At 53.4% G+C, this 24,119-nt stretch overlaps 11 protein-coding genes across 11 annotated transcripts; 6 read left to right on the forward strand and 5 right to left on the reverse strand.

The window, feature by feature from the left end:
- Window positions 1-223: 223 nt before the first annotated feature.
- K489DRAFT_380907 (calcium/proton exchanger) lies at window positions 224-1,613 on the reverse strand. The gene has a single exon (XM_033604981.1). The coding sequence runs from the start codon at window positions 1,560-1,562 to the stop codon at window positions 690-692; it is 873 nt and encodes a 290-aa protein (XP_033459204.1). The 5' UTR covers window positions 1,563-1,613; the 3' UTR covers window positions 224-689.
- A 305-nt stretch (window positions 1,614-1,918) lies between these two features.
- Window positions 1,919-3,188, forward strand: K489DRAFT_380908 (uncharacterized protein). Its single transcript, XM_033604982.1, has one exon. It carries the CDS (start codon window positions 2,155-2,157, stop codon window positions 2,812-2,814), a length of 660 nt encoding a protein of 219 aa, XP_033459205.1. The 5' UTR covers window positions 1,919-2,154; the 3' UTR covers window positions 2,815-3,188.
- K489DRAFT_234775 (uncharacterized protein) lies at window positions 2,912-3,554 on the reverse strand. Its single transcript, XM_033599840.1, has one exon. It carries the CDS (start codon window positions 3,446-3,448, stop codon window positions 3,008-3,010), a length of 441 nt encoding a protein of 146 aa, XP_033459206.1. The 5' UTR covers window positions 3,449-3,554; the 3' UTR covers window positions 2,912-3,007.
- A 1,701-nt stretch (window positions 3,555-5,255) lies between these two features.
- K489DRAFT_320009 (uncharacterized protein) lies at window positions 5,256-7,010 on the reverse strand (the record flags this gene model as incomplete). The annotated part of the gene is made up of 2 exons (XM_033601426.1): window positions 5,256-6,439; window positions 6,590-7,010. 2 exons carry the CDS (start codon window positions 7,008-7,010, stop codon window positions 5,256-5,258), a joined length of 1,605 nt encoding a protein of 534 aa, XP_033459207.1.
- Window positions 7,011-8,791: 1,781 nt separating this feature from the next.
- Window positions 8,792-9,978, forward strand: K489DRAFT_380912 (uncharacterized protein). Its single transcript, XM_033604983.1, has one exon. It carries the CDS (start codon window positions 9,162-9,164, stop codon window positions 9,837-9,839), a length of 678 nt encoding a protein of 225 aa, XP_033459208.1. The 5' UTR covers window positions 8,792-9,161; the 3' UTR covers window positions 9,840-9,978.
- K489DRAFT_380913 (beta ketoadipyl CoA thiolase, TH1) lies at window positions 9,772-11,646 on the reverse strand. Its single transcript, XM_033604984.1, has one exon. It carries the CDS (start codon window positions 11,355-11,357, stop codon window positions 10,113-10,115), a length of 1,245 nt encoding a protein of 414 aa, XP_033459209.1. The 5' UTR covers window positions 11,358-11,646; the 3' UTR covers window positions 9,772-10,112.
- Window positions 11,647-15,509: 3,863 nt separating this feature from the next.
- Window positions 15,510-15,833, forward strand: K489DRAFT_320211 (uncharacterized protein; the record flags this gene model as incomplete). The annotated part of the gene is made up of 1 exon (XM_033601444.1): window positions 15,510-15,833. One exon carries the CDS (start codon window positions 15,510-15,512, stop codon window positions 15,831-15,833), a length of 324 nt encoding a protein of 107 aa, XP_033459210.1.
- Window positions 15,834-15,866: 33 nt separating this feature from the next.
- K489DRAFT_234962 (uncharacterized protein) lies at window positions 15,867-16,741 on the reverse strand. The gene is made up of 2 exons (XM_033599842.1): window positions 16,444-16,741; window positions 15,867-16,162 (listed from the first exon to the last, which is right to left on the reverse strand). Exons 1-2 carry the CDS (start codon window positions 16,655-16,657, stop codon window positions 15,900-15,902), a joined length of 477 nt encoding a protein of 158 aa, XP_033459211.1. The 5' UTR covers window positions 16,658-16,741; the 3' UTR covers window positions 15,867-15,899.
- A 1,768-nt stretch (window positions 16,742-18,509) lies between these two features.
- On the forward strand, window positions 18,510-19,064 carry K489DRAFT_401946 (uncharacterized protein; the record flags this gene model as incomplete). Its single annotated transcript, XM_033607037.1, has 1 exon — window positions 18,510-19,064. One exon carries the CDS (start codon window positions 18,510-18,512, stop codon window positions 19,062-19,064), a length of 555 nt encoding a protein of 184 aa, XP_033459212.1.
- Window positions 19,065-19,956: 892 nt separating this feature from the next.
- On the forward strand, window positions 19,957-20,642 carry K489DRAFT_380920 (uncharacterized protein). Its single transcript, XM_033604985.1, has 2 exons — window positions 19,957-19,982; window positions 20,117-20,642. Exon 2 carries the CDS (start codon window positions 20,271-20,273, stop codon window positions 20,445-20,447), a length of 177 nt encoding a protein of 58 aa, XP_033459213.1. The 5' UTR covers window positions 19,957-19,982; window positions 20,117-20,270; the 3' UTR covers window positions 20,448-20,642.
- Window positions 20,643-21,635: 993 nt separating this feature from the next.
- On the forward strand, window positions 21,636-23,909 carry K489DRAFT_320537 (uncharacterized protein; the record flags this gene model as incomplete). The annotated part of the gene is made up of 1 exon (XM_033601464.1): window positions 21,636-23,909. One exon carries the CDS (start codon window positions 21,636-21,638, stop codon window positions 23,907-23,909), a length of 2,274 nt encoding a protein of 757 aa, XP_033459214.1.
- Between the last annotated feature and the right edge of the window lie 210 nt (window positions 23,910-24,119).

Consider the following 24,119-nt stretch of genomic DNA (forward strand, 5'->3'; position numbering starts at 1 on the left):
AAGACGAGCTTAGCGTGCAGTGCATGTGCCCTGCGCGAGTCCGTCGTTTCGCCGAAACCTTCTTTCCCGGCGACTTGGCTCGCGGCTCATCTTTCCTGGGTTTCGGGCCGTGCCTACAACGGCCATGTGCTTGAGCATACCAGACAGAGATGACGCGCGTCTACTTGGCAACAGACATCGGGTCCTTTCGAATCATTATGAATCATTTCGTCAATTTTGGCTTGTACAATTCATTACAATATATTATATCCCCGATCCATAATTTTGCGGTTTTCCATCCGTGCCACGGGAGAATTCCCTGACCTTCGCTGCTGGCGCTTCAATCGATGGCGTTGACTACATTCGATACCGCGAGTCGGGAATAAATCGGGAATCTCTGTTCAAAGAATGGATGGTGCTAATATACAGATGATCTCAAAGCATGATGGGTCTCGGGACCCGAAACGCCCTCTTCACTCCCCGATCTCAAAGATGGAGCTGTATTCGATGCCATGTTGAACAGGATGATGTGAATCGATCCACGCCAAAAGGGAGTCAAGACCCAAACCCAAGGAAAATGAAACGCCATTGTTGCGCCCACGCTCGTGTAATATGCGACCGGAAAATCCGAGCCAAACTTCTGAAGGAGATGGCGCCAAACAGTAATCAAACAAAAAGACAGCTTTTGTGCGGCCATCGCATTAATCCTCTCAGTTGTGACCAAAGAACCGGTGGACCATCCCATCAGCATTCGTGTCCTCCGGATAGACCCAGAAGCCAAGAGCGATGATGAGGTAGGTACCGATGCACATGGCACCCTCGAGGTAGTTGCTCTTGCCGTCTTGGATGAGATAGTTGACGACGAGGACACTGAGGAAGAAGACGACGGTCTCGAAGCCCTCGAAGTGGAGGGTCATGTTTTGACCCATGATCCAGCCGAGGATGACGAGGAAAGGAGTGACGAAGAGGGCAATCTGGATGCTGCTCCCGATGGCTACACCGATAGCCAAGTCCATCTTATCCTTGTATGCGACCACGACGGCGGTCACGTGCTCGGCAGCGTTTCCGACGATGGGCAGCAGGATCAGACCGATGAAAGTCTTGCTGATGCCCGAAGAAGCGACAATGGCGTCGATGCTGTCAACAAGATACTCTGCGCAGACGGCCACGAGGATTGTGACGAGGACGAGACAGACGGAAGCCGGAATTGGTCCAAGAACCTCGGGCTCGGTGGAAGCTTGGCCCTCACCTCCCTCGCCACCTTCACCTGTTTGAGCCTCGGCATCGAACAAGTGCGCGTGCGACTTCAACTGGAAGAAGAGGTACAAGCAGTAAAGCAGGAGCATGATGATGGCAGTGCCCCTGGAAAGGACGAGGATGTTGCTGTCGGTTGATTTGCTGCTCCCGGAGAGAGCTGCATACATGGTCGCGGGAATGATCAATGACGTCGCAGCAACGACCATGAGTGAGGACATAGTCGACGCAACGGTCTCGTTGAAAGTAGACTCATCCCGACGCACGCCGGATGCGATGAAGCAGCAGCCCAACACAAGAAGGATGTTCGAAAGGATGGAGCCGAGCATGCTCGCTTGAACGATGCGGATTTCACCCTTTTGCAGAGCCACTATTGAGACCTATCGAAGCGAGAGAGTCAGTGGTTCGTTCGCCTGGACGCAGCTGCCCGCAGAATGGATTTTCGGCTTACGATCAGTTCGACAGCATTGCCGAAAGTGGCGTTCATGAGACCGCCAATGGTTTGGCCCAATTTACAACTGAGCTCCTCCGTCGCAAAGCTTAGCAGCGAAGCCAACGGTACGATAGCAAAGAAGTTGACCACAAATACGGCAGTCGGCGGGATGTTGTAAGTCTCCTTCAATGCGCCGAGAATGATGCCGGCGGGGACGAAGACGAGAAGGAAATTGACATAGTTGCTCGCCAGCGTCAACCAGGTCAAGTGAAGGAAGTTCATGGGCCATCGCACCCAGGCTCGGTCATCCTCATAGAGAGGCTTGCTACCACTGGCGGAGCCATTGGGGAGAAGCGAGGTGCGCTCGTTAGCGTCTTGCGAGGGCATGTCGCCGGTGGTACCCGAACGATGAATACTGAGGCCGCTATTGGTGCGGCCGTGTTTGGAGAAGGCGCGACGAATTGCGGCTGTTGAGAAGTCGAATGAAGATGGTTAGCGATGTGAGGAACACTTCACACATGGACGGTGGTGTTATTGTGCAACGCAACGGCGGGGAGACATGGAGATGGATCCGGGCAAAAGAAATCGCTGGCTTGAGTGCAAGTATCGCACAAGCGGATTGCGATCGGAGGAGTATATGTAAAGCAGGGGAGGTGACCGCATCTTTCTTTGTCCAGCAGCGTAGCCGAACCCAAGCTTGGGTGCTAACGTCGCATGGGCAAAGCGAGCGCGTCCCCAGTGAGGGAAGGGCCAGACAACATTCTGCTGAACTTCTGACCTTGCGGACGGTTGCCAAGACGCGCCGTGAGATCAGTAGTGTGGCGTCACTCTCAGAGAGCGGAGGAGCTCTGGGAGTTATACGGTGCAGGGGGAAAAACGAGCGATGCTCAGCTCTCAATCGCACAGAAGTCCCTCAGGCGGAATCCCGCTGGGTCGTGCCATGCAAATTGAGGCTGTGCATGTCTTGGAAGACTCTTCGGAATGGGGGAAGTCTCCGTGACGACAAGACCACCGGGAACGTCTCTTTGCCTATCATCGGCGCTGCTGGCGATGGCAACGGTGCTGATGGAGAACAGGATGTGGCGGGCAGAGACAGACGGGCAGCCTTGCATCCGAGCAAGAGCAAAAAAGCAAAGCGGAAGTTGTGACTTACCCATGATGACGTTGAATCACGAGCGTGACGGAGCGCACAAAGGAGGAGGAGGAGAAAGCTCCCGTGTATCTCAGGCGTTGGAGATCAAGGGAACAACGGTCGATGTGGACGTCTTTTTACTGATGAGAGGTGATGACAAGAGTGGTGGTGACAGGAAAGATAGGTATACAGCCAGCCGTGATGATAATTTATGAATCAAGCCCAAGAAGATTACGGAGAAAGTTGCGCGGAGGAGGAATGTGCTGTACTGCCCAGATGAATGAATGTGCTATGGACTGGCTGTTCTGCTTCCAAAAAAAACAACACGTTCCAGTCCCGCCTATGCTGGCTGGAGCAAACAACGGAGGACAAGCGGACGGGTGATTGTCACTGAGAGAGGAGGATGCGCCCAGCGTGCAGAAAGAGAGTGGAAGCCCCAACGGATGGGCGGCGGCGGACGGGTAAAACACACAGTGTGTTGTGTTGTGTGTGTGATGACATCCGTGCTGCATCCCATGTCGCCGGCCACAATGTGTGAAGGATGCAGGTGATGAGCGATAGACATGAGAGAAAGTCCCTGACGGAATGGGAGGCTTGGCAGCAGAAATGAGCCAAGACAAATGGCCGGCCCAGCTCATCATCATCATCATCAATTTTTACATTCCAAGGTTGATTGCATCCACGAGGTTCCATTTGTCACATTGCACTGCACTAAAGTACTGTACATAAATGCACTTTGCACCATACGAACTGATGGATCATCACGGTCATGTACATTCTACTGTAAAATTTTATGGATTGACACAAACACATCAGATCCGATGAGAGCAATGGTCTGAGCCATTGAAAATCCCCGTCTCCATGTACGTTCGTCCGGCTGGTCCGGAGGGCTTTTACCGAGCAAGCCCTAGTTTCTCTTGTTCTGGAGCATCGTCATTTACTCCCGCCGACTTCCTACACGACAGACACACACACACACAGGTCCACGGGTCCTTCCTATCTACCGTGCACTGTACAGTACGATAATCGAATAACAGAATCTCACTTCTCACACCTGCACTGTAAATAACTCGTCGATCGTGGAGAGAAAAAAACACTCTTATATGGGGAGACGAGGGAAGCGGATATACCGGCGCGTATATGGCCGCTCGTATGCTCGCGCCGCCGCCGCCGCCGCCGACGATGATGATGATGCAGGCCGACGGCCCAAAAAGCAGCAGCAGTAGAGGCAAGAACCATCCAAAGTGCCAAAGACAGCTGCAGCTACAACAAAGGGAGGATCAGCACGGCAAGTGTAGATGCACCTGCACCTGCACCTGCAGGTAGCGGTTAGCATTTGCACAGCCCCAATCGCCAAGGCCCGATGGTCCAGTTTGGCCAGCTTGGCGATGGGCAGTCGATTGCTGGAGACCCTCAACAAGACCTTCTTCCCAGAGGTATTTACGAACGACGGTACAAAACGTGAAGGGAGTGTTTCTTTGCGCCTCATTCGTCACCGACTGTGGAATGAGGCATAGACTGTTCTGTTAGCCATAGTCGAGACATTTGCGTTTTGACCTCGATACCCATCAAAACATTGTCCCGATGACCGTGGAAGTGCAACATGTGCGGTGAAACTCTCACATCATCCCTTATCGCGAGCGCGCAGGCACACAAGGGAATTTCGCGCTAGCGCTCCGTCCAGCCATGCTTGTTCGTCTCACGCAGGAGGTTCATGACGATCTTTCAAGTAACACGAGTCTTATTATCACATCAGACAAACCAAATAGTCATAAAATGATTCGAACGGAACCTCTCTCTCAAGCACACCGAATCTCGGGTATTACAAAGTCTATGTCGGGGAGATTTCCTGCACAAGACAATTTCCATACTCTAAATCATTACCAGAACGGTTCCCATCCAACATTATTCATTAGATGCTGTATTTGACATTCGACGTCTTCTATCCATGGCTTCCAACAGCGTCACATTGCGCATTTGTGCAGCCCCTTCAAGCTGATGCCCTCTAGAGGGCGGCGCGATCCTCAGATCCTTGGGTGTGCAAACTCCTGATAGATCCTGCTGATCCTATCGCCCCGATATGGTTGACGCCGACCTGATCACCTATCAGACGTAGATATCGGACGATCGTCATCGCTCAGGGATGCGTCTCGGGCGCCCAGGCTATACCCGTGCGAGGTTGTCGCCGGATGCGAGGAGATCTCACGCGAGCATGCGCTCGAGCGCCAACGTCAGCTGTGCTGACAGGCTGACAAGCTGACTATTGTGGCTGGGGACTGCGCAACCATTGTCCACGTAAAAGTTGAGGCGCATAAGAGATGCTCGTGTAATCGTCAGTCATCTGTAGACCGAAATCATAACCAACATTGCTTGGCAGGACTGATTCCCAAAACTCGCGCAGCCATTCTTGTTGGCGACTTCTTCGTTGTCGTCGGCAGTCTTTCCGCCTGTGCTGCTTCAAGTGGCTTCGATACCGACCGGTTTTGTTCCGGCGTCGTGGTGCTTCGGTCGTGCCCCATACACCAACTCCCGGACCTTAACCTTTTGCTCGTCCCGACTGCGCTTCAGTCCGGCGTAGGTGGCCTCGAGGCCCTTCATCTGCGTTGCGACTGAGATGGTGCTGGAGTTGGTAGATCGCACTAGCGGGCTGACCAGCTTCTGGCGGAGGATTTCCAGGTTCGACTTCAATTGCAACAAGCGTTGGTTATGCTCCGTTAGCACTCGCTTGTTCCCAACGGTTCGCTCGCGCACGCTGTGGAGGAGTTCCTTGTTCTTCTCGTACTTGCGCAATTGTCCCGCGTTGACTCCTATCACTTTGGTCCAAAGACTACCGAGAAATTCCGACTCTGATCTTTCTTGTTGGTCTTGTTCGCGAATCACCGTTCGCTGCAGGTTGAGAAATTGTTTGTCAATCGTTTCAAACAGCGTGAAGAGTTGCAGAGAGAATGTCAATTCATTCGTGATCGCTGTTTCCAGCACGTTGAGGAACTCGTAAAACGTCCTGTCCAGTAGCGCTTTGGTCTTCTGTTGGTACGTCTGCCCGAAGATCTGCTGCATCACACGGCTCTCGGTTGATAGGCCCATGCCGACCAGAATGGTGTGCGTATTTGACCACACCGAGCTGATTGTGCTCGGCGAGCTTTCGGAAATCGTCGCGAGCTCGAGTTGGATCCACTCCATGACATTGATGATGTTATCTACGTCTGAATCCACCGATGTGAAGAACCGAGTCATTTCCAAAGACAACACTTTCAAGCTGTCGGACAGCTCATCGAGCTGATTGACGATCAACGGCGCAGACGTCATGTTGGTGCTCCTCATGCCTTCTCCGAGGTCCCACACGGCCAGGCCCGTCTCGTGAAGTTGTTGGATCTGATCATGGCCGTTCTCGGAGTAATATATGACCGGCTCGAATGACTTCGCCACTGCTGCGACTTTGATGAGATCGGGGCTTGGACTATTCGCCGGAGTGCTCAAGAGACTCGACACGAGCCAGTACGCTAACAGCGTCGACATTGCGTAGAAGAATGTGTTGTATCTGCTTCGAGTTATATGTGTCCAGGTCTTGCTGACAGTCTTGACCATTGCTTCGATAGGTTCAGTCCGCTGTACGACATCTAAAGAGGTCGAGAAGCGGATGTCTGCAGCACGTCAACATCCATACCGAATCGCCAGGACATATGAATACATACAATTGTTTTGTGTTGGCGTCTTGGCTGAAGGACTCTCGGGCTCTGATGTCCTCGTCTCGCTCGGTGTGCGCCGCGGCGTCTGGACTTGTGGCTCTCGACTCAACTCTCGCGCAACCGGCTGAGCGGTCATGACGATTTCCGGACTGCTACTAGGCGTTCGACCCTTCACAGGCGACTCCGGCAATGGTATTCTCCGCGCAGTTCTATATGCGGTCAAGTCGCCGTCTTCGCCCTCATCGTCTGGTCCCATCCACGCAGGACTCGTGCTGCTGAATCCCATGCGACTCGGAGATCCAGACTGTTGGTGTTTGAACCATCCGCTACCAGCTTTGCGCCAGGCGGGAGGGGAGTATGATCGACGTGAGCTCGACTCGCTGTACTCGGAATTATGATTGCTGCGAAAGCCCGAGTGTTGCGACGGCAAGTCTGGGATAGTGGGAGAGAATTCGCGCGCTTCGAAATCATCCATGCTGGCGCCCAAACTCGGATGTGAGTCGGGCAGTAACTTTTGTGGTGACATCCTGACTGAGATGTGCATTCGGGTTGAAGACTGATGTGGGATAATGCGCCGCAACTCGGTCGCATGCGCGGGTGCCGTCTCGGGCTCTTATACGATTCTGAAAGCGCTTTGAAACAAGGCGTCGCGCGGGCGTCTCCACGAGTGCAGTGTTGGAATCCAGCGCCGGTGGTTAACAGTCACACGCGTGGTCACCACATGATCTGCCGACTGCGATGACTGGTTGGTCTTGAGTGCTGGATGTCGTTTCTTCTATGATTGATCATATAACAACAAGAGGAGAGACGGTCGAGGCGGCCAGGCGCAGGTACAAGAGTCGCGACGCATGGCTCCTGGCTGTCAAGGGAGCGCATGTTGACGGGTCCCTGTGTCCAGTACCCCAGCCATCTTCTACCATACATGTTGCTCGAGATGCAGCCTTGGTGGGGTTGTCCCAGGCGTTCGCGGCACCTTCTCAGCCAATCGATAACATAAGCGCTACCGGCTGCTCCCGCACAGTTGCCGATCATGCACTCGACCGATAGCATCTTCCAGGCTGCCGCTGCCGCTGTCGCTGTCGCCTCAGCGGGATTCTATTCATGTGTGCAGTACAGCAATTACTAGTACAGTCCATACCTAGGTAAGCACATATGCTTGTTTGAACCGCATCGTTTCGCCTTCATTTCGTGAATCCATCACCACGACACGCTCGCTGGTGTAAATGCTTGTTGGTGAAAACTCTCCACCAATTGACTCAAAGCGGTCTGCTGCAGCACAAAAGTATGGATCTATGTCGTGGAGCAGGCCGCGGAGACCAGCCTCGTCTGCCGGTTGCGTCGGTAACGTCCCGCGGCGATGACAGTCCGTCGCCCGGATCTTGCGAGCCATCCATGGATGAGTGATGGTCATTATGTGATCGAGGTGCGAGAAAGCGTAGGCAATGATTCGGCGTCGCCAAGAAATCGATTTGCTCTGACCTCTCGCTGGTCCGGCATTTGTTCGATGATGGACACGATGATAGCCATGGAAGCGTCATCGCCTGTGTCGAGCTTGGTCATGCCAGACCGCTGAAGACATCTTGATGCCATAACAGATGATGACGGTATCGTCTGTAATCTGGATTCCTAGCAGTCGCGATGACCACCTGCATGATTGCGGCCATTGTGTGGGTCTATGAGATTCACAGCGACTGTCGATTGCTCCGTCTTTGAAGCTCAACCTTGACAATGGCAGACGAAGAAAGCCGCAAACAACGACCTTAAATTTGGTCGCGGCATTTCCGTCTGCTAGGGTTCAATGTGGTGAAGAGACCTTATGGGGGGAAATGCTTGCACGATATCTTTTGAGACTGATGTTGACGAATCGCTCCCCAGTCGAAGATTAGTTACGAGGTATCGTCGTATTTGCTTAGAGCAACAGGTCCTCGCTGTAGAGTGAAACGACACCCATCACCCGTAAAGGTTGCAGGTTCAACGGACACAGCGACGCTTGACGGGCGTCTTCAAGCTGGACATTGACTTAGCTATGCCGGAATGTCCTTCAGGGACAAATGGTACAATTCTTTAAAAGTCCTTCAGGGGCCAATGCCCTGTGAATAAATAAAAGCCTGCCCAGGTGGAGGTGATGTATGTAACCTTGGAAGGCACTGATGCTGCAAGAAGGACTTCAAAGATCGCCCGAGTCGGTGTCACAAACTCTCTTCTAGCCCCATCTGGAGTTGGGCAAGGACATGATCGACAGCCTCAGCGAGACAATGCCTTGGATCTTTTCCGTCCTCAACTACACTTCATCAACCCCTGAGGCTACTCTCAGACTCAGCACACATATATGTGCAGTACGTCTGGCTCACCGTCATATGAGTCATCTGGTCAATTACGTACGTATCGCGAATTTGTGCAGCAAACTCCGAGCTGCTCGGCTTATGACTGTAACGTCGAACTATGAAAAAAATACGCACTATAAACTTGAACGTACGACTAGCTAACATCATGCAAAGCGACCGTTCTTCGGGCTAAACTACCACGGGCACCGTGATCTCTTCGCATTCAAGCCGGCCTGTGCATCCCACAACTGGGATTTCGAATCTACTGCATCTCACCCGTATGCTCCACCGAGATCCACTTCGAATGCCTACATACGCTACAGTTTGATCGTCTCGCTCCGAAAGTTGGAGTGATGTTGCTCGAGATAGCTTGCTTCAATCCCGTCAGCGCCCAGACAGCCTGCTCCGCCGGTGCTGATAGCATTGAACTCTGCAACAACCAGCACCTCGGCGGGACAAGCCCACCACTCGAATGGGTCCAGCAAGTCAGAAGAGTAGTCTCCACTCCCATGTTCGTGATGATCCGGCCACGTGGCGGTGACTTCTACTACAGCGTGTCGGAGTTCGAATCAATGCAGGCCGATATCGCCCAATTCAAGCCTTACGTGGATGGTTTCGTCTTCGGGATTCTCAGCGAGGACCGGCGTGTGGACGTCCTCCGGACCGCCGATCTGGTGCAACGTGCGAGCCCGCTGCCGTGCACCTTCCACCGGGCCTTTGATGAGGTTGCAGATGTGGAGCAGGCGCTGGAGGACATTGCGCAGACGGGCTGTCGCACGATCCTCAGCTCTGGTGGGGCACAGAATGCATCACAAGGTAAGGAAACTTTGGCGCGATTGGTACAGCTCGCTGCCGGACGGATCGTCCTCATGCCTGGAGGAGGTGTACGGGCAAGCAATCTTGCAGGTCTCTGCTGGAGTACACGCGCCTCTGCCTTCCATTCTGCGGCTACGCCGTCAGGAGGGGAGCATGCCGATCCATCGGAGATCCAGGCAATGAAGCAGATCCTCTGTGCAGATCCGAGAGGGTGAATCTCACCTTTCATCCTCGGTCCAAAGCCTTGCTCATGCTGTCAAACGAAATTCACGAATGTAGATAGATATGTGAGGATTTGGAGTAAATGGTAAATCATAGCAATGGCGTTATTTCGTTGTACACAATGCGGCAAAAGGACCCTCTATGGTATTTCTGAATCACTCCCAACACTCGTTTCACATCCGATCTGGATCGTGCAGTCATTGTCACTGTAGAAGCGAAAGCGCTGCACATTAACTCATCGTCGACAAAATCCTCCATTTACACGCTTATTCCGCAACCCAGACAGCGGCCATGCCCATACCAGTACCAACACACATGGAGGTCAGACCGACCTGCTTGTTGGTTCGCTTGAGCTCGTAAAGCAGGGTGCTGACCTGTCGGGCACCAGTGCATCCGAGAGGGTGGCCGAAGGCAATGGCACCACCCTTGGGGTTGATCTTCTCCATGGGGATCTTGAGCTCGTTGGCGCACCACAAGCATTGCGAAGCAAAGGCCTCGTTGATCTCGAAGATGTCGACGTCGTCCTTGGTGATGCCGGCCTTCTCAAGGGCGACAGGGATGGCCTTCCATGGACCGATACCCATGAGAAGCGGTGCGACACCGACAATGGAAGCAGCAACGTACTTTCCGAGGATCTTCTGGCCGAGGCGCTCAGCAGTGCTGCGCTTCATGAGCAGTACGGCAGCGGCACCGTCGGAGATCTGCGAGGCGTTACCAGCGTGGATGGAACCGTCCTCGGCGAAGGCAGGGCGAATCTTGCCGAGCGACTCAGCAGTGACCTCCCGAAGGCCATCGTCCTTGGAGACGGTGATCTCCTTCTCCTCCTCGGTCTTGGGGTCGGTCCACTTCACGGTCAGAGGAACGATCTCCTGGTCAAAGAGACCAGCCTTTTGCGCCTGGATAGCCTTCTTGTAGCTGTTGGCGGCGAACTCGTCCTGGTCCTTGCGGGCAATCTTGTAGTCCTTAGCCATGTCCTCGCTGAGGCGACCCATGGGAACCTTGCATTCAGCAGCGCTCTTGTGGTTCTCGAGCAGCTCGGAGAACTCGGTGACGGCATCCGGACCATATTGCGTGCTCATGCTCTCAACACCGGCACCAATACCGACCTCGATCATGCCGGCCTTGATGGCGTTGGCAATCTCCACACAGGCCTGAAGACCTGAGCTACATTGTCGGTTCAAGCTCTTGACAGCAGTGCTCTCTGGGAAGCCGGCGGCCAAAGCGGCGGCACGGAACTCGGTGGCACCGCCGCCTGGGGCGAGGACACAGCCGACAGAGATATCCTCGACGAGCTTGGGGTCGATGCCGGAGCGCTTGATGAGGTTGACAAAGGCGCCGTGGAGGAGATCGGCGCCGGCAGTGTCCTTGAAACCACCCTTGCCGCCCTTGGTGAAGGGAGTTCGAAGAGCGGCGGTGACGACAATGTCGTCGGGGTTCTTCTCGAGCAGGCCAGGGCGGCCGGAGCTCTTGAGGTGGGATGTGACCTGGTTGAGACGAGACTGAGCAGACATGATTGAGGCGTGAATATGTCAATTGACGGATGTAGAACAAGAAGGAAGGGAAAATGATCTGCAGAAGTAGATGAAGTTCACCGTCGATCAGGTCAAAATATTCGCTTCCCTCGGCCAACACTTGCACTTGACCTCGTGAGCCGTCAGAAATATGGAACTTCCGCCGCACATGTGTTTGCCTCGGCCACCGAGGCCATCATCATTGGCTCGGCAAACCTGCATCATGAAGCCCGCTTTGTTTCAACTCTATCCACAACTGTCTACCAAAGTCGACCCTCGACGTATGATGAATAGCATGTGATGCTGCAGTATCGTCGTATGCTGCACTGTGTCATGCTTATCATAACGGTGTTTCGAATTCTGAGTACAGTTGAATACAACTCTTGCGTTCATCGTTCATCACTTGTACTAGTTGACAACTCGATTACCAAGGTGATCCTAGATTAGAAACGACGAGAATCTAACTTTGAGTATATTTTAGGACACTTGTTAGATATTCACAGCTGTGAAGGTGAGCCACGGTGACTATGAGAAACTGCTTTATCGACAGAATGCTCGGATCCAGGTGGGCGCACGTTGTCGCGCGGCACAATCATCAGTGAAGATCGACAACGACTGTGGGTAGTACCACACACCGCTAGAGAGAGGATCAGTAGGACTGATCAATCGGACGCAAGCTCAAAAGTATCGTGAAAGCTACGCACGGTAAGCACAGGGTTGATGTATAACCCTTTGCAACATTGAGCACCAAAAAACATACCCGAAGACTTGTTGATCAAGCATTTGGGTGGCACTTGCGTCATGTCAATATTAAGATATAACAGTACTTGTGCCATACCTAGGTATTCTGGCGGCATGATAACGAGATACAGTGACTGCTTGTCGAGCTGCGCGCTCCTCAAAATAGCAGGAGTGAGTCTTCGAACACTCATCTTATCTCGTGAATCATGCTTACTGCCCACATCTTTGTCTCGACAACCTTGGGTATAGTGCTGTAGGGCTCGAAAGGGTTCCGTTGATTGCTGATCGAGCCAGGCAGTCTCTCCACATCGGGACCTTCACAAACAGGCGGTCCTTTTGCACAGTCAACACGCTTGTGCTCTCAAGCTACATAGGTACTGTAGTCACATCTGAAAATCATCTAGTGAGTGTAGTAAGGATCTCCAGTGTGCCGTCGCAGCAGATAGGCCCGTTCTCATGGTGGCACGAGTAGGCGTGCGTCATGTGTGTGGAAGAAAAAATAACAATACGAGTACGACCTGGCCTGCTTCCATCGGTCCCGCGTAGCAAAGATAACAAGTGCGGCAAGGAGAACAGTGGTGCGAAATCTCATGCGGTGTGCCGCTGTACGTACATGGATTACAGAGCACATGGGCAGGGCAGACACCTCACCTCCGAAGCTGCGGAACTTGAAGGCTAACATCGGTGAGGAGGTGCAGGTTTTCATTATGATGATCATCGGCCGCGGTACCGTTCCGCATGATTTTCTGAATGGCTTATGATTTATCTTAATACGGACACCCAGTACCAACAACTGAGATAGATGAAAGTCTTTACTGCACAATGAAATGACATCTGGTGCCGACGACAGGCGCCTGTTTGGACAGAACAACAGGTCCGATCTCACTGCTCGGCACACCGCAACACCTGACGATTTTAGCCCATTCGCCAGACCAATTGGACGCCGCTGGACGTACGCCGCGGGCTGGGCGCTCGCGTGGCCATCAGCCATGAAACTTCGCCATCAGCCCTATCTTGGTACTGTCCATGGGAGAAAGCGCCGGTGAATCCGTTGGATTAGAGGGGTGCATCTATGGTACAAACTTCAAGAGCATTGGTCGTTGTCTTCGGGCGATGTAATCTTCCTTGCGCTCTGTCAGGCACATCTCCCTCCTGAAGTAAGCCCACTCGACTCCATCACAAATTAAGCGAGACACTTGCAAGCCAAGGCACGGTGTGTATGCGCTCTTGAACTGACCGCATATGTATGTTGTATGGTGGGAGGTGATCGCCGGGATAGCGGAATGTACCTGCAAGGGAAGCCAATGAGTCATCGAAGGACATGCTCGTTATTGTGCTCGAGTGATGGCGTACTGCAAATGTCATTGAAACGAGTCTTGTACATCTTCCGACAGGATGACCACCCACACCACAATGCCACCTGCTCCCAATGCTGGCTGCGGTGAGACCGAGGGGCTTTTGCGTCAACACTGCTGAGTGCTAAAGACCGTCCTGCATTGGCGCGACAATTCTTGTTGGTCAGCGTCTAAGGACACCTGCAGGATGGCTGTCGCTGTGTTACCGCGTCACGATGAAATGCAAAAATCCCCCCCCTTCTCGGCGAGGCGCAGAAGTTGGTGGCCGTCGGCGATGAACTGTCCGCGACTTGTGATTTCAGTCGGGCCACGACGCCCATGCGCGATCGACCGCGCTTGGTGTGGTCTCTGTGATGTGAAAGGTCCTTCGCGGCGTCGTCGTCATCTGCGCGCGTCGTGGCGTTGCGCGGCACGCCTGGGCACCATCCCACCCTTAGGACATTACATGGCATGTCATTGAGAGCTGGAGTGGATGGTACCGATGAGACAGAGCTTGTTATTAATGAACATGTCGGAAAATGCGGCACGCACATGGCACAGCTGGGCCTAACCATTGATGTTACTCTGTGTTTGGGTACCTAAGTAGCTATGTATCTGGGCACGCCGACGACTACTTGCAAATTGCACAGAACCTACCTGTGTACCGACCAATAGAGCTCTCCGGCGGGATAGCTAGGTTATCACGGTCGAGTGGCACATACATTTCACCGAATCGCCGTGAGCTCCCAGCGACTGTCCCTCAACGCTGTAGCGAGGCGTCGGAAGTGCCAGGTGTCTCGCACGCCTGACCGCACGCGAAGGACCCGCGCCTGGCCCATTCCGAGTGGTTTGGCTAGTGGACGACATCAAGGCTTCTAGGGTGGAGTGTAGAGTGGGACTTGATTTCGGCGCGCACAGTCTCGGGCTCTACTGATTCTAAAGTTCTCATCAAATTCCGTCATGGTGCTGTCTGCTACTACCACTGTCGCTATCGGAGACCGGGCCTCGTCTTGCTCCTCCCTTTTCCGGCGCACTAGAGTGGTTGGAAAGGAAAGGCTATGTCGGTGCCCATGCTGGGAAAAATTTGCGAGCAACTTGGGCCGACCGATGCTTCTTGATCCTGTAGGAGCCAAGGAAATGGTGTGTCTGTGTGTCCACTCAGCCGGAAGCACTCGCCTATTACGAATAGAAAGAGGGCCGCACGGTGCCGAGCGGGCTCTTCACCTTTGAGGGAACCGCCGGTCCATCTAGCAGCACAAATTTGATGGCGCCGCGAATAGTATCGTGGACTTTCTCTCGGCCCCGAGACAAACTGCGCCGGACCAGGAGGCACGTAGTACGCGTAGTGGACTAGTCGGTGGTCCTGCTTTGGCATCATGCCAGTGCAGACAGACCACGCGCTCAGAACATCCTTCATGGCCTGCTACACCATGTGTCATGAGGAACATATACATAGTCCAATCCCTCCGTCCCTCGACCTTGCTTGCTTATCCTTCCACACCTCCTTCTGCATCAGATTGTAGTCTTCCCGAGCTGTCGACAGCCGAGCAAGGTCCTGATCCCAACACCACTACGCCGCAAGGTTTACAATCGACACCACGATAGCTCGCATCCACTAACCCTTCGTCTTACACTCACCGCGGAGAGCACACCTCACACCACTCGGCACGGCACAGCATTTGTCGGACTATCTCATCACTCGTGATATCTTACTTACAGCGCATCGCCCTCCCTGTGCCGCACACCGAATCCTTTTCTTGCTCACCTCGACACATACATGATGCCTTCCTTCGCTCGTGATTCTTATCACAGTCAACTGTTGATGTCCAAAGTGCCTTCCGCTTATCAGGTGTCCATCACCAAATCACTCACTGATATGTCGACCTCACGGGAGCTCCCCATGCCCATCGTCAGCCGGATTGTCAACCTCTCCCAAGCACATGCAACGCTCCAACACTGCCTGGGTCGTTTGACCCGGGTATGGAACGGCGTTCCTATCGACGCGAATGAGCGCCGACACTTCCAGACATGGCTTGAGCAGTGGGAGCAAGCGTTCACAGCATATCTGTCATATTCAATGTCGACTTTGCCAGTCGATGAGGTCACCCGCTGCCGCATCCTCAAGGCCAATCACCTCGCTTGCACCGTCCTCGCAGCGGAAAGCGATACCAACCCCTCGTCCTTTGATCGGTTCGAGACTGAATTCAAGGCCATCGTGGATCTTGCCGAGGCGATTCTACGATCTCGACACGAACAGGGCATTGCGGCCGCCAGCGACAGCAGCGCTGCCAATGGCGCGCTCGATGTTCGAGACCCTCTCCGCGTCGTCGGCGCCCGATGCACCAACGCGACTATTCGAGGCAAGGCTTTGCAATTGCTGAGCATCGTCAGTGCCCGCTGATTGATTTCCTGCTGGGAGATCATCATATCTGGAAACGCATGTCTCGATCGCGCAAGGGCGCATTCTTCACATGATACCTATTCGGCTGGCTGCGAGCGAAGATGACCCATGGCGACTACTTTCCAAACACGACAGTGACAGCCGATCTGATCGATTTGTGCAAGCTTTGTCGTTGAAATCATTCAACCCTACTCTATAGCAGCGACACGAACCGATCACCACTGATATCACAAACATGCTCCAGCTGGAACAATGTTTGGGCCGCTCAGCCCTTCCGACCGCATCAAATGACCAAGTTCCTAGCCGAGCGGGAGGGCGGAGGGATGGGAAAAAGAGACAACGAAAAAAGGAGGCAAGCGACATCACGATACTACATGCAAGTGAGTGGCACGGCGCCGGATGACCGTTGGACAAGAGGGTTTCGTGTCGCTGAGCAAGGACACACACACACCAGTTTCAACCTTGGACTCTTCCATGACGTTTGTCGCGTGGACCCACGGACTTGACGGCGCCCTGTTTTGCGACTAGCCCTAACGGCGAAAGTTCGGCCAGCGACACGCGAGATGCAGGTGTCACTCATCGCTTCCTCTTCGTCTTCTTCTTCTTCCACCGCATACTCTTAGTTCGATGATTGATTCCTTGAACGATTGATGGCGTTGGTGGTGTGTGGGGTTACAATTCTCTGCTATTTGCAGCGTTTTTCCAATCCTACCTGCGCCGGACGGACTGACCGACTGATGACTCTCCAACTGGCTGCCGTCGATCGCCGACCGAATCCCGACGCTCTCCTGACCGATTCCTGCTGTTTGCCCCTCAATTCGCATCGCTTTCCCCCATTCTTCTATTCTTGTCCTCGCAGGTGCTTACCGATCCAGCCTGTCATCACGAGCATTGTTCATCTGCACAAATACCGCATGTACCTCGATTTAATACTCCGTGCTTTTTCTGCGTCAGCTGCGTTGCATTTGCTTTTGAGCGAGCGATTCCTTTTCTTCACGATGACGACTGATGATGAGACAACAATTTGCATGGGCGGCATCGTTGAGAAAAAGCAGTGCGTTTTAGCGCGTCTCCGATATCCAGCATAGATGACTTTTTGATTATGACTTTTATGACCCCGTTCCTTCGCTCCGCAGCGTCCCGTAAATGCCATTGAAATGATAACGCTGCCAACAATATCATCAAGATCGTATTCCTCGTTCACTGTCGCGATCGTACCGCGCGATATCCGACGCGATGTCGGTACAGCATATCAGTCATGCTCACCCCGCCCAAGCTATGTTTCATGCTGACAGGGTTGCGAAGCCTACGTGTCGAGAATGGGCGGTGATGACCTTCATGATCAACCATCGCGATGAATGTCGACATGATCGACCACCCACCTCGCATCCTATGCAGTCCACGGATGGGCAGTCGTGTATGTAATGTAATAATCGATTTGCGGAGCCACCAGAGGTACCTGTACCGCGGACTTCACTCGGACATTGCAGCGGGATGCCTATAGTTACTATAGTACAAGTACCACCCTTCTAGAATCGTGTTCGAGGCCACGGACATTCCTCCCCTCCACGAGACTCGGGTGTTGCCAAGTACTCCTCCACCTCTCTCGCGACGGACGTCGAGCTCTTGATCTCCTCTTGTGCTATGTATAGTCATTCCACCACCATCATCATGCACACACACGCATGCACGCACATGATCGAAGCGGGACGACATTCTACCGAAAGTGTGTGCTCTTGCTTCGTATCTGCAATCCTGCTTTTTCCACATTTCTTGGTGGGATCAAAGCGGTCTGCGCATCAACCCCCATCGCTGCAGAAAAACGCCAAGAGGCGATGGATCCGCCGTCCTTGCGACTAGGTCTTAGGATTGCAATCAGGGCGCGCACACGCGCTCTCGGTAAGACTGTGAGGTCTCGAGTCCTGGTACGTACAAGGCCCGAGGGTGCTGCGTGCGCAGAGAAACAGGCGATGAATCCTGATTCCTGCCCCCACCTCGCCTCCAGCCCTATTTCTCGCGCTTCGATTGGTGTTTGGGTGACTCCCAACTAGAAATTGGATTACCCCAGTCGTTCATTTGCGCGAGGTGGCGAGGAGAGAGGTACTGTACCTTCTAGTTCCGAAGATATCCCTCCTCATCACACCTCCCTCGTCCCGGACGGCCGCGACAACTTGGGACATCGTCATAGGCAAATGCTCGCGGCCTCGCACGGTGAGGGATCAGCCCTTCGTGGACGCTCGCATGGCGAAGGATCGAGATGTGGTGCTACCGAATGACTGCCTACAGCAGACAATGCATCAGCATCCTTGGAGGAAGTGGAGATGTCCTTCCTCGTGTGCTGGCCGGTGAAGCTGCGATGCATGACACCGGTATGCCGAGATCCCGTCGTCATACTGCAGAGAGGGGAGGGACAGATACTGTCCAACAGACATCCATCCTTCGCAATTTGCCCTCGAAGCGAGACTTGAAGGATCTGCGCACGCAAGCCTTCGTTCCACTGTCCAGTCGCCATCGCCGTGATTGTTGGGCGACCAAGGACATGGGAGGCCGGCTGCGGTTTCATGCGGTTGGATTTTCGGGCTGACTGTTTCGGTGCCCAAACACACAAGGAGGGGGGGGGCACTGTTCTCGAACCAGCCCATTTTCCATCGCATCGTATTCCAATGCCAACCGCAGATGTGCTTGGGACCGCCATCCCCGCACCCCAGCTCTCTTGAAGCTGACGAGGGCTCAGACGAGATTTCACCTTGCGCTTGGCAGCAGACCTATAATGATATTTTGTTACATTCGGCGAGCGATAACGAGCACTGGACATGCAGTCATGCTGTATGTCAGAACGTAGACGTGCTATCACGAGATATCCCGTATGGAGACCCAGAATCATCTCCCCCTCTCGCTTACATCCGATCGTCCCAAGCAGTATCGGACCCGGACCCGATCTCCCACACCGGTATGGAAAAGCCGCATGGTGTGCGCTGGACATACGGAGGCGGTCTAGACGATATGACGACCAGACTGACCGGTCAACTGATGGATCTACGTCGGAGTGCTAAGCGGATCATCTGCAAGGATGACCGACTGGGCCATGTTCTTGGCGGAAGATGTTTCTTCTTCCGCATGTCAGCCTACGTGTCTCGTGTGGTGGAAGACGTATCTGTAAGCATGATGAGTGCATGTATCCTTCCAATTGGAACCGGCAAGCAGTACCAGCGGGCCAAGACGATGCTCTAGGCTCATGGAAAACTTGGAGGAAGGGGTACGTAGACGCTCTCTCCATTCGATCAACAACCCTCCAGTGTGGTACTCGCAATCGGATATTGATGTGCATCCATGACTGACACCGTGGTTGCTATGATGGTATTTAAAGAAAGAGGATTGTCATCCTGGTCGATGGGCGCGTAAGCCGGCTCCATGCGCGGTCGTCATGCAGCGGATTTCATTCACATGATCACGACACCACCACCATCTATGTTCATTTCCTTCCTACTTCACATACTGGTAGGTCAGAGTTGATACAAACACTAACAAGGGATCATGCAGTGACCACAATGGCCGATGATTATCAGAAAATCGAAAAGTAAGAAATTGTCAGCACCATCAAATTCCTCCCAATACGACTCAAGGCGGAGTGCCCAAGTGCTAACATGTGTGATCTCGGGCGCTTTTGATCTCATGATACGAAACAGCAGACAGTCTCTGGCTTTCACGAACGTCCTCACGATTCCGAGGAACTTGGACTGGAACTGTACATCCTCCCTCGTCTACGTCGAATAGCGTTCCTCACATATGGTTCAATCATCACAATGGTGGATACTGTACCCATGATTCCGTATCTCGTCCGTGATATGTATGCAGTATCTTCATGCTCAGCCACGACTATCAAATCATCGGTAGCTCCTGGTGACAAAATGCTGGGAGTACTTGTACCTTATACATGTGGCACACCAACGGATGCCCACACCTAGGACGCCATGCTAGAAGTGGAGGTTGTTGGCGATCATGATCGCGTGGTTGGTGGCACCTGGCTTGCTCGCGACCGCGCATGGCAACAACACCAAAGCATGTGTGGTGGCGTTGTCGCCGTCGCCGTCGAGCCTCGAGCCTCGAGCGGCATCTCACTCACATGACAAGGCTCGCTTGATTCTGCCTCTATCTACCCCTGTCAGCTTCAGTGTGGCGATTAGTCGCATGTGAAAACGAGGCTGTGTGTTGTGCGATCGATCGTGTGAGGCGGGCTGGCGTTGTGGGTAAATAGCGAGGTCAGCCAGTTTCTGATCACGTACAGGCGAAGTAGACCGTTTGTGGGCAATGCTTTCTCGGGCCGATTTTGATTGTTGCAGCACCTAGGGCCATGCCCACGGCGTCGATTCGGGCTTAGAGATCAAGGGAGAGAGGCAGGTAGCTAGCTGATTCGTCTCGACGGCGTCCAGGGCCAGTATGGAGTTTAAGCCGACCTTAGGCTCACGTCGCTTTGTCTCGCAATACTGCTCATTCACAGTGGTAATTATTATGATATGGGGCCATCATAAAAAGAGACCAAGAACTGTAGCGGGCACATGTAGCCCATCAGTTCACCGGACTTGCGATTTCATGGTTGTTCGACGCATCGTTTGATGATCAAGCTCGAAGGGATGTCGGATGGCATTGAAGCTTCGCTGCAGTGATGAAGGAGACGGAAATTGATGAACTGTGAAACATTGAGAGGGTAAAACACGGATAAGATAACCTTGGAAACTTTGAAAGCTCTCGTCTCTCACCTGTCAAAAACAAAGAAGACGAGCCATGGCCAGAAGATGATTCTTGTTGCCGTTCCCCAGGTATTTATTAGCCAGCGCCCATCGCACGTCCTACAGTACCAGATAATAAACAGCACCTACACACGTGGTATGGTAGCCCGCTCAGCCAATATTCCTCCGAAGATTGTTGGGCGTTCGCTCTCCCAGCAGAAGTGTCCAGGCAGAGGTCATCTTTCTTTGGACACTCTGACAGTCATTGTAGGCAGCTCGATACTGTAATTTTCATTCTGGCGAGTTTTTCCGAGATGACCAGACCTGAACCGGACACACGAACTCCAACTCAATCGCGTTCTGTCACAATGCAGATCGCTGGCCTTTTCGTCCAATTTCGTGTCCGCCGCGTGCACGAGGAAGTGCCAATAACGTCATTGGCTGAGCGGACCATCTCGAGCGCGCTTCCCTCTCAGTTTTTCATTTCCGTTGCATTGGCCAAAATCCGATCAATGGTGTGTACCTAGTATCATCATCGCGATAATAATCCCAGCAGTCGGAGCGAGCATGCTATTATCAGGCGGAAGGACAGGCAGACAGGCAGACAGGCGGGCGAGTCTCCTGTCTTTTTCGCTCGTGGGACGCACTGTACCGCACCGTAATTTCCATGGCTGTTGCACTGATGATGGGTCAGTGAGCTGCATCACCTGTTTTGGAACTGCCCCACTGCCCTCTTCTTCGCTCTCAACAAAATACTCGCCCAAACTGTTCAAAGCTGGGCTGCGGCAGCCGATCATGGAAGTGCCCATACTTTGACCAGCTTTCCCATAGCGCATCTTCCATCATTCCACTCCTTCCATTACAGTCTTCCTCTTGGTAATTATTAATTTCTAATTGCGACCAAATCCGATCTGGCTGCCAGAGCACCAGAGAGTATTGACAGGCTGGGTTTCTTGGGAGTCATCAGAATCAGGGTGACGACATCGCCATTCATGGACGCATAAATTCAAAACCGCCCGCGTTACAATTCTCCGAAAAAGGGCGTCTAATACTTGCGCATCACATCAGGCAGACCATGGCGCCTTCACGCCGGGCGAAGAAGGCCTACAGTGCCGTCGTCTACGATATCTTCCTATGGACCTTCACTATCATCATCGACCTCTTCTTCCGAGAGATTCACCCGCGAAGCACATGGCGCATTCCAAAGAAAGGGCCTGTCATCTTCGTCGCGGCGCCACACGCAAATCAATTCGTTGACCCACTGCTCTTGATGCGCGTGGTAAGACACGATGCCCGCCGCCGGATCGCGTTCCTTGTCGCCGAGAAGAGCATGAGGAGACCGTTCATCGGCTTTGCTGCAGGTCTGGTGGGTTCCGTGCCAGTGGGAAGAGCGTTGGACTCCAAGAAACCGGCCACGGGCAAAATATACCTACCAGACCCCACCGACGATCCGAAATTGCTCAAAGGCATCGGTACCGACTTCACAAGTGATGACTTCATGCCGGGCGGCCTTATCGTGTTGCCCGCGGTCAACGGCACCTCGGCCAACACTGAGATCGCCGAGATTCTGGGACCCACCGAGCTGAGACTGAAGAAGCCATTCAAGGGCGAGACGGCTGTGCAACAACTCACCGGGAAGCTGGACAATGCAGATAACAAGCATGGTGGCAAGTTCGAGGGTGTGAAGTTCAGTGTTGCGCCGCACGTCGATCAGAGCGAGGTGTATGAGGCTGTCTTCCGGAGAATTCACCAAGGCGGATGTATTGGCATCTTCCCTGAGGGAGGTAGTCACGATCGGACGGAGCTACTGCCCTTGAAGGCTGGCCTCGCGATTATGGCCTTGGGTGCTCTCGCGGAGAATCCAGACTGTGGTGTTACAATTGTCCCTGTAGGCATGAACTACTTCGCGGCGCACAAGTTCCGGTCACGAGCGGTCATCGAATTTGGTGCTCCGATAAGCATTGCACCTGAGGTGGTTGAGCAATACACCAGTGGCAACCGACGAGACGCAATTGGCAAGGTCCTGGAGAAAGTCTATGCCGGACTCGAGGCCGTCACCGTGCAAGCTCCGGATTATGACACTCTGATGTTGATTCAAGCAGTACGCCGCCTGTACAAACCACATGGGAAAAAGCTCCCATTGTCTTATGTGGTCGAGTTAAATCGGAGACTCATCAAGGGCTACAAGACCTACAAGAATGATCCGCGTGTCGTCAATCTCGTCAAGAGTGTGTTGGCCTACAATAAGCAGCTCTTCGATCTCAACATCCGTGATCATCAGGTCAGCTACGCCAGATTGCCTTGGTATACTGTTCTGGTGACTTTGGTATACCGCTTGATCAAGGTCATAGTCTTTTCGGTCTCATCGATTCCTGGCGTCATTCTCTTTGCACCGGTGTTCATCTGCGGAAAGATCATCTCTAGGCGCAAGGCAAAAGAGGCATTGGCTGCGTCCACGGTCAAAGTGAAGGCTCGCGATGTTGTGGCGACGTGGAAAATTCTCGTGGCCATGGCGCTTGCGCCCACTCTGCTTATCATCTACACCATCATCTTGACCGTTTGGGGAGTGCACAACCGCGTCAATGGCTGGATCCCGACATGGCTGTCGCTGTGGCTTCTGCCTTTCGTGGGTCTCGCTGTCTTCCCCGCCATCTGTTTCGCCGCGCTCCGCTTTGGCGAAATTGGAATGGATATCGTCAAATCGCTTCGACCTCTCCTACTCTCCTTAAATCCTGCCTCCTCCAACATCCTCCTGAAACTGCGGAAACGGCGCGAAGCCTTACAGGACGGCATCAACGAGATCATCAACGAGCTGGGTCCTGAATTGTTCCCAGACTTCGACCAGAACCGCATCATCACCGACTCTTCACATCCTCTCCACTCCCCTGAACGATCCGGCCCTACCACGCCCAAGACCCGTCGCGATTCCAACGACGCTTCGCTACACTTCTCCCAGACCCCTTCGGCGGCAAGCCATTCGGCCACAAGCGCTCAAGCACATCTCCTACCCCTCACCGAAAGTTTCAAGAACATCGGCTCAATCAGCATCTTCGCATCACGGCCCGGCACGCCAAACCGTGCCCGCAGCCGCAGTCGTGCCAGCAGCTCCGACGGTCATGGCGGAGGTGGCTTCCGTTTGCAAGGGTTCACTAGTCTGGAGCCGACCTCAACACTCAGCAAGCCCTCGAACCTGGACGAGGTCAGCAAGAACCTGCACGAGGCTATGCGGGAACGTGGACGCAGGCGCAAGGACGAAGATGGATGGGTCATTGAGAGAGATCTCAAAGACGAAGCGACGACTCCCGGGAGCGAATACGAGCTCGTGGAGGAGCCACGGAAGGATGTTTGATGCAGAAAGCTCGCTCTTTGTCCTCAGTTCATATCTTTGTCTGGTTCACTCTGCGGATAGCCGAAATTTCCTGCGTCGACTTCGTTTAACGTTCAAAATTGATAGCAGAATACCACAACGCCCTGTTCCACAGGCGCAACAGTTCTTTACCCATGATCGTAGAAGAAGGCGGGTCATCAACTAACCTATGTCTATTTCGTGTCCAATGAG

Source organism: Dissoconium aciculare (assembly GCF_010015565.1).
Source record: "Dissoconium aciculare CBS 342.82 unplaced genomic scaffold K489scaffold_7, whole genome shotgun sequence".
Taxonomy (NCBI): domain Eukaryota; kingdom Fungi; phylum Ascomycota; class Dothideomycetes; order Mycosphaerellales; family Dissoconiaceae; genus Dissoconium; species Dissoconium aciculare.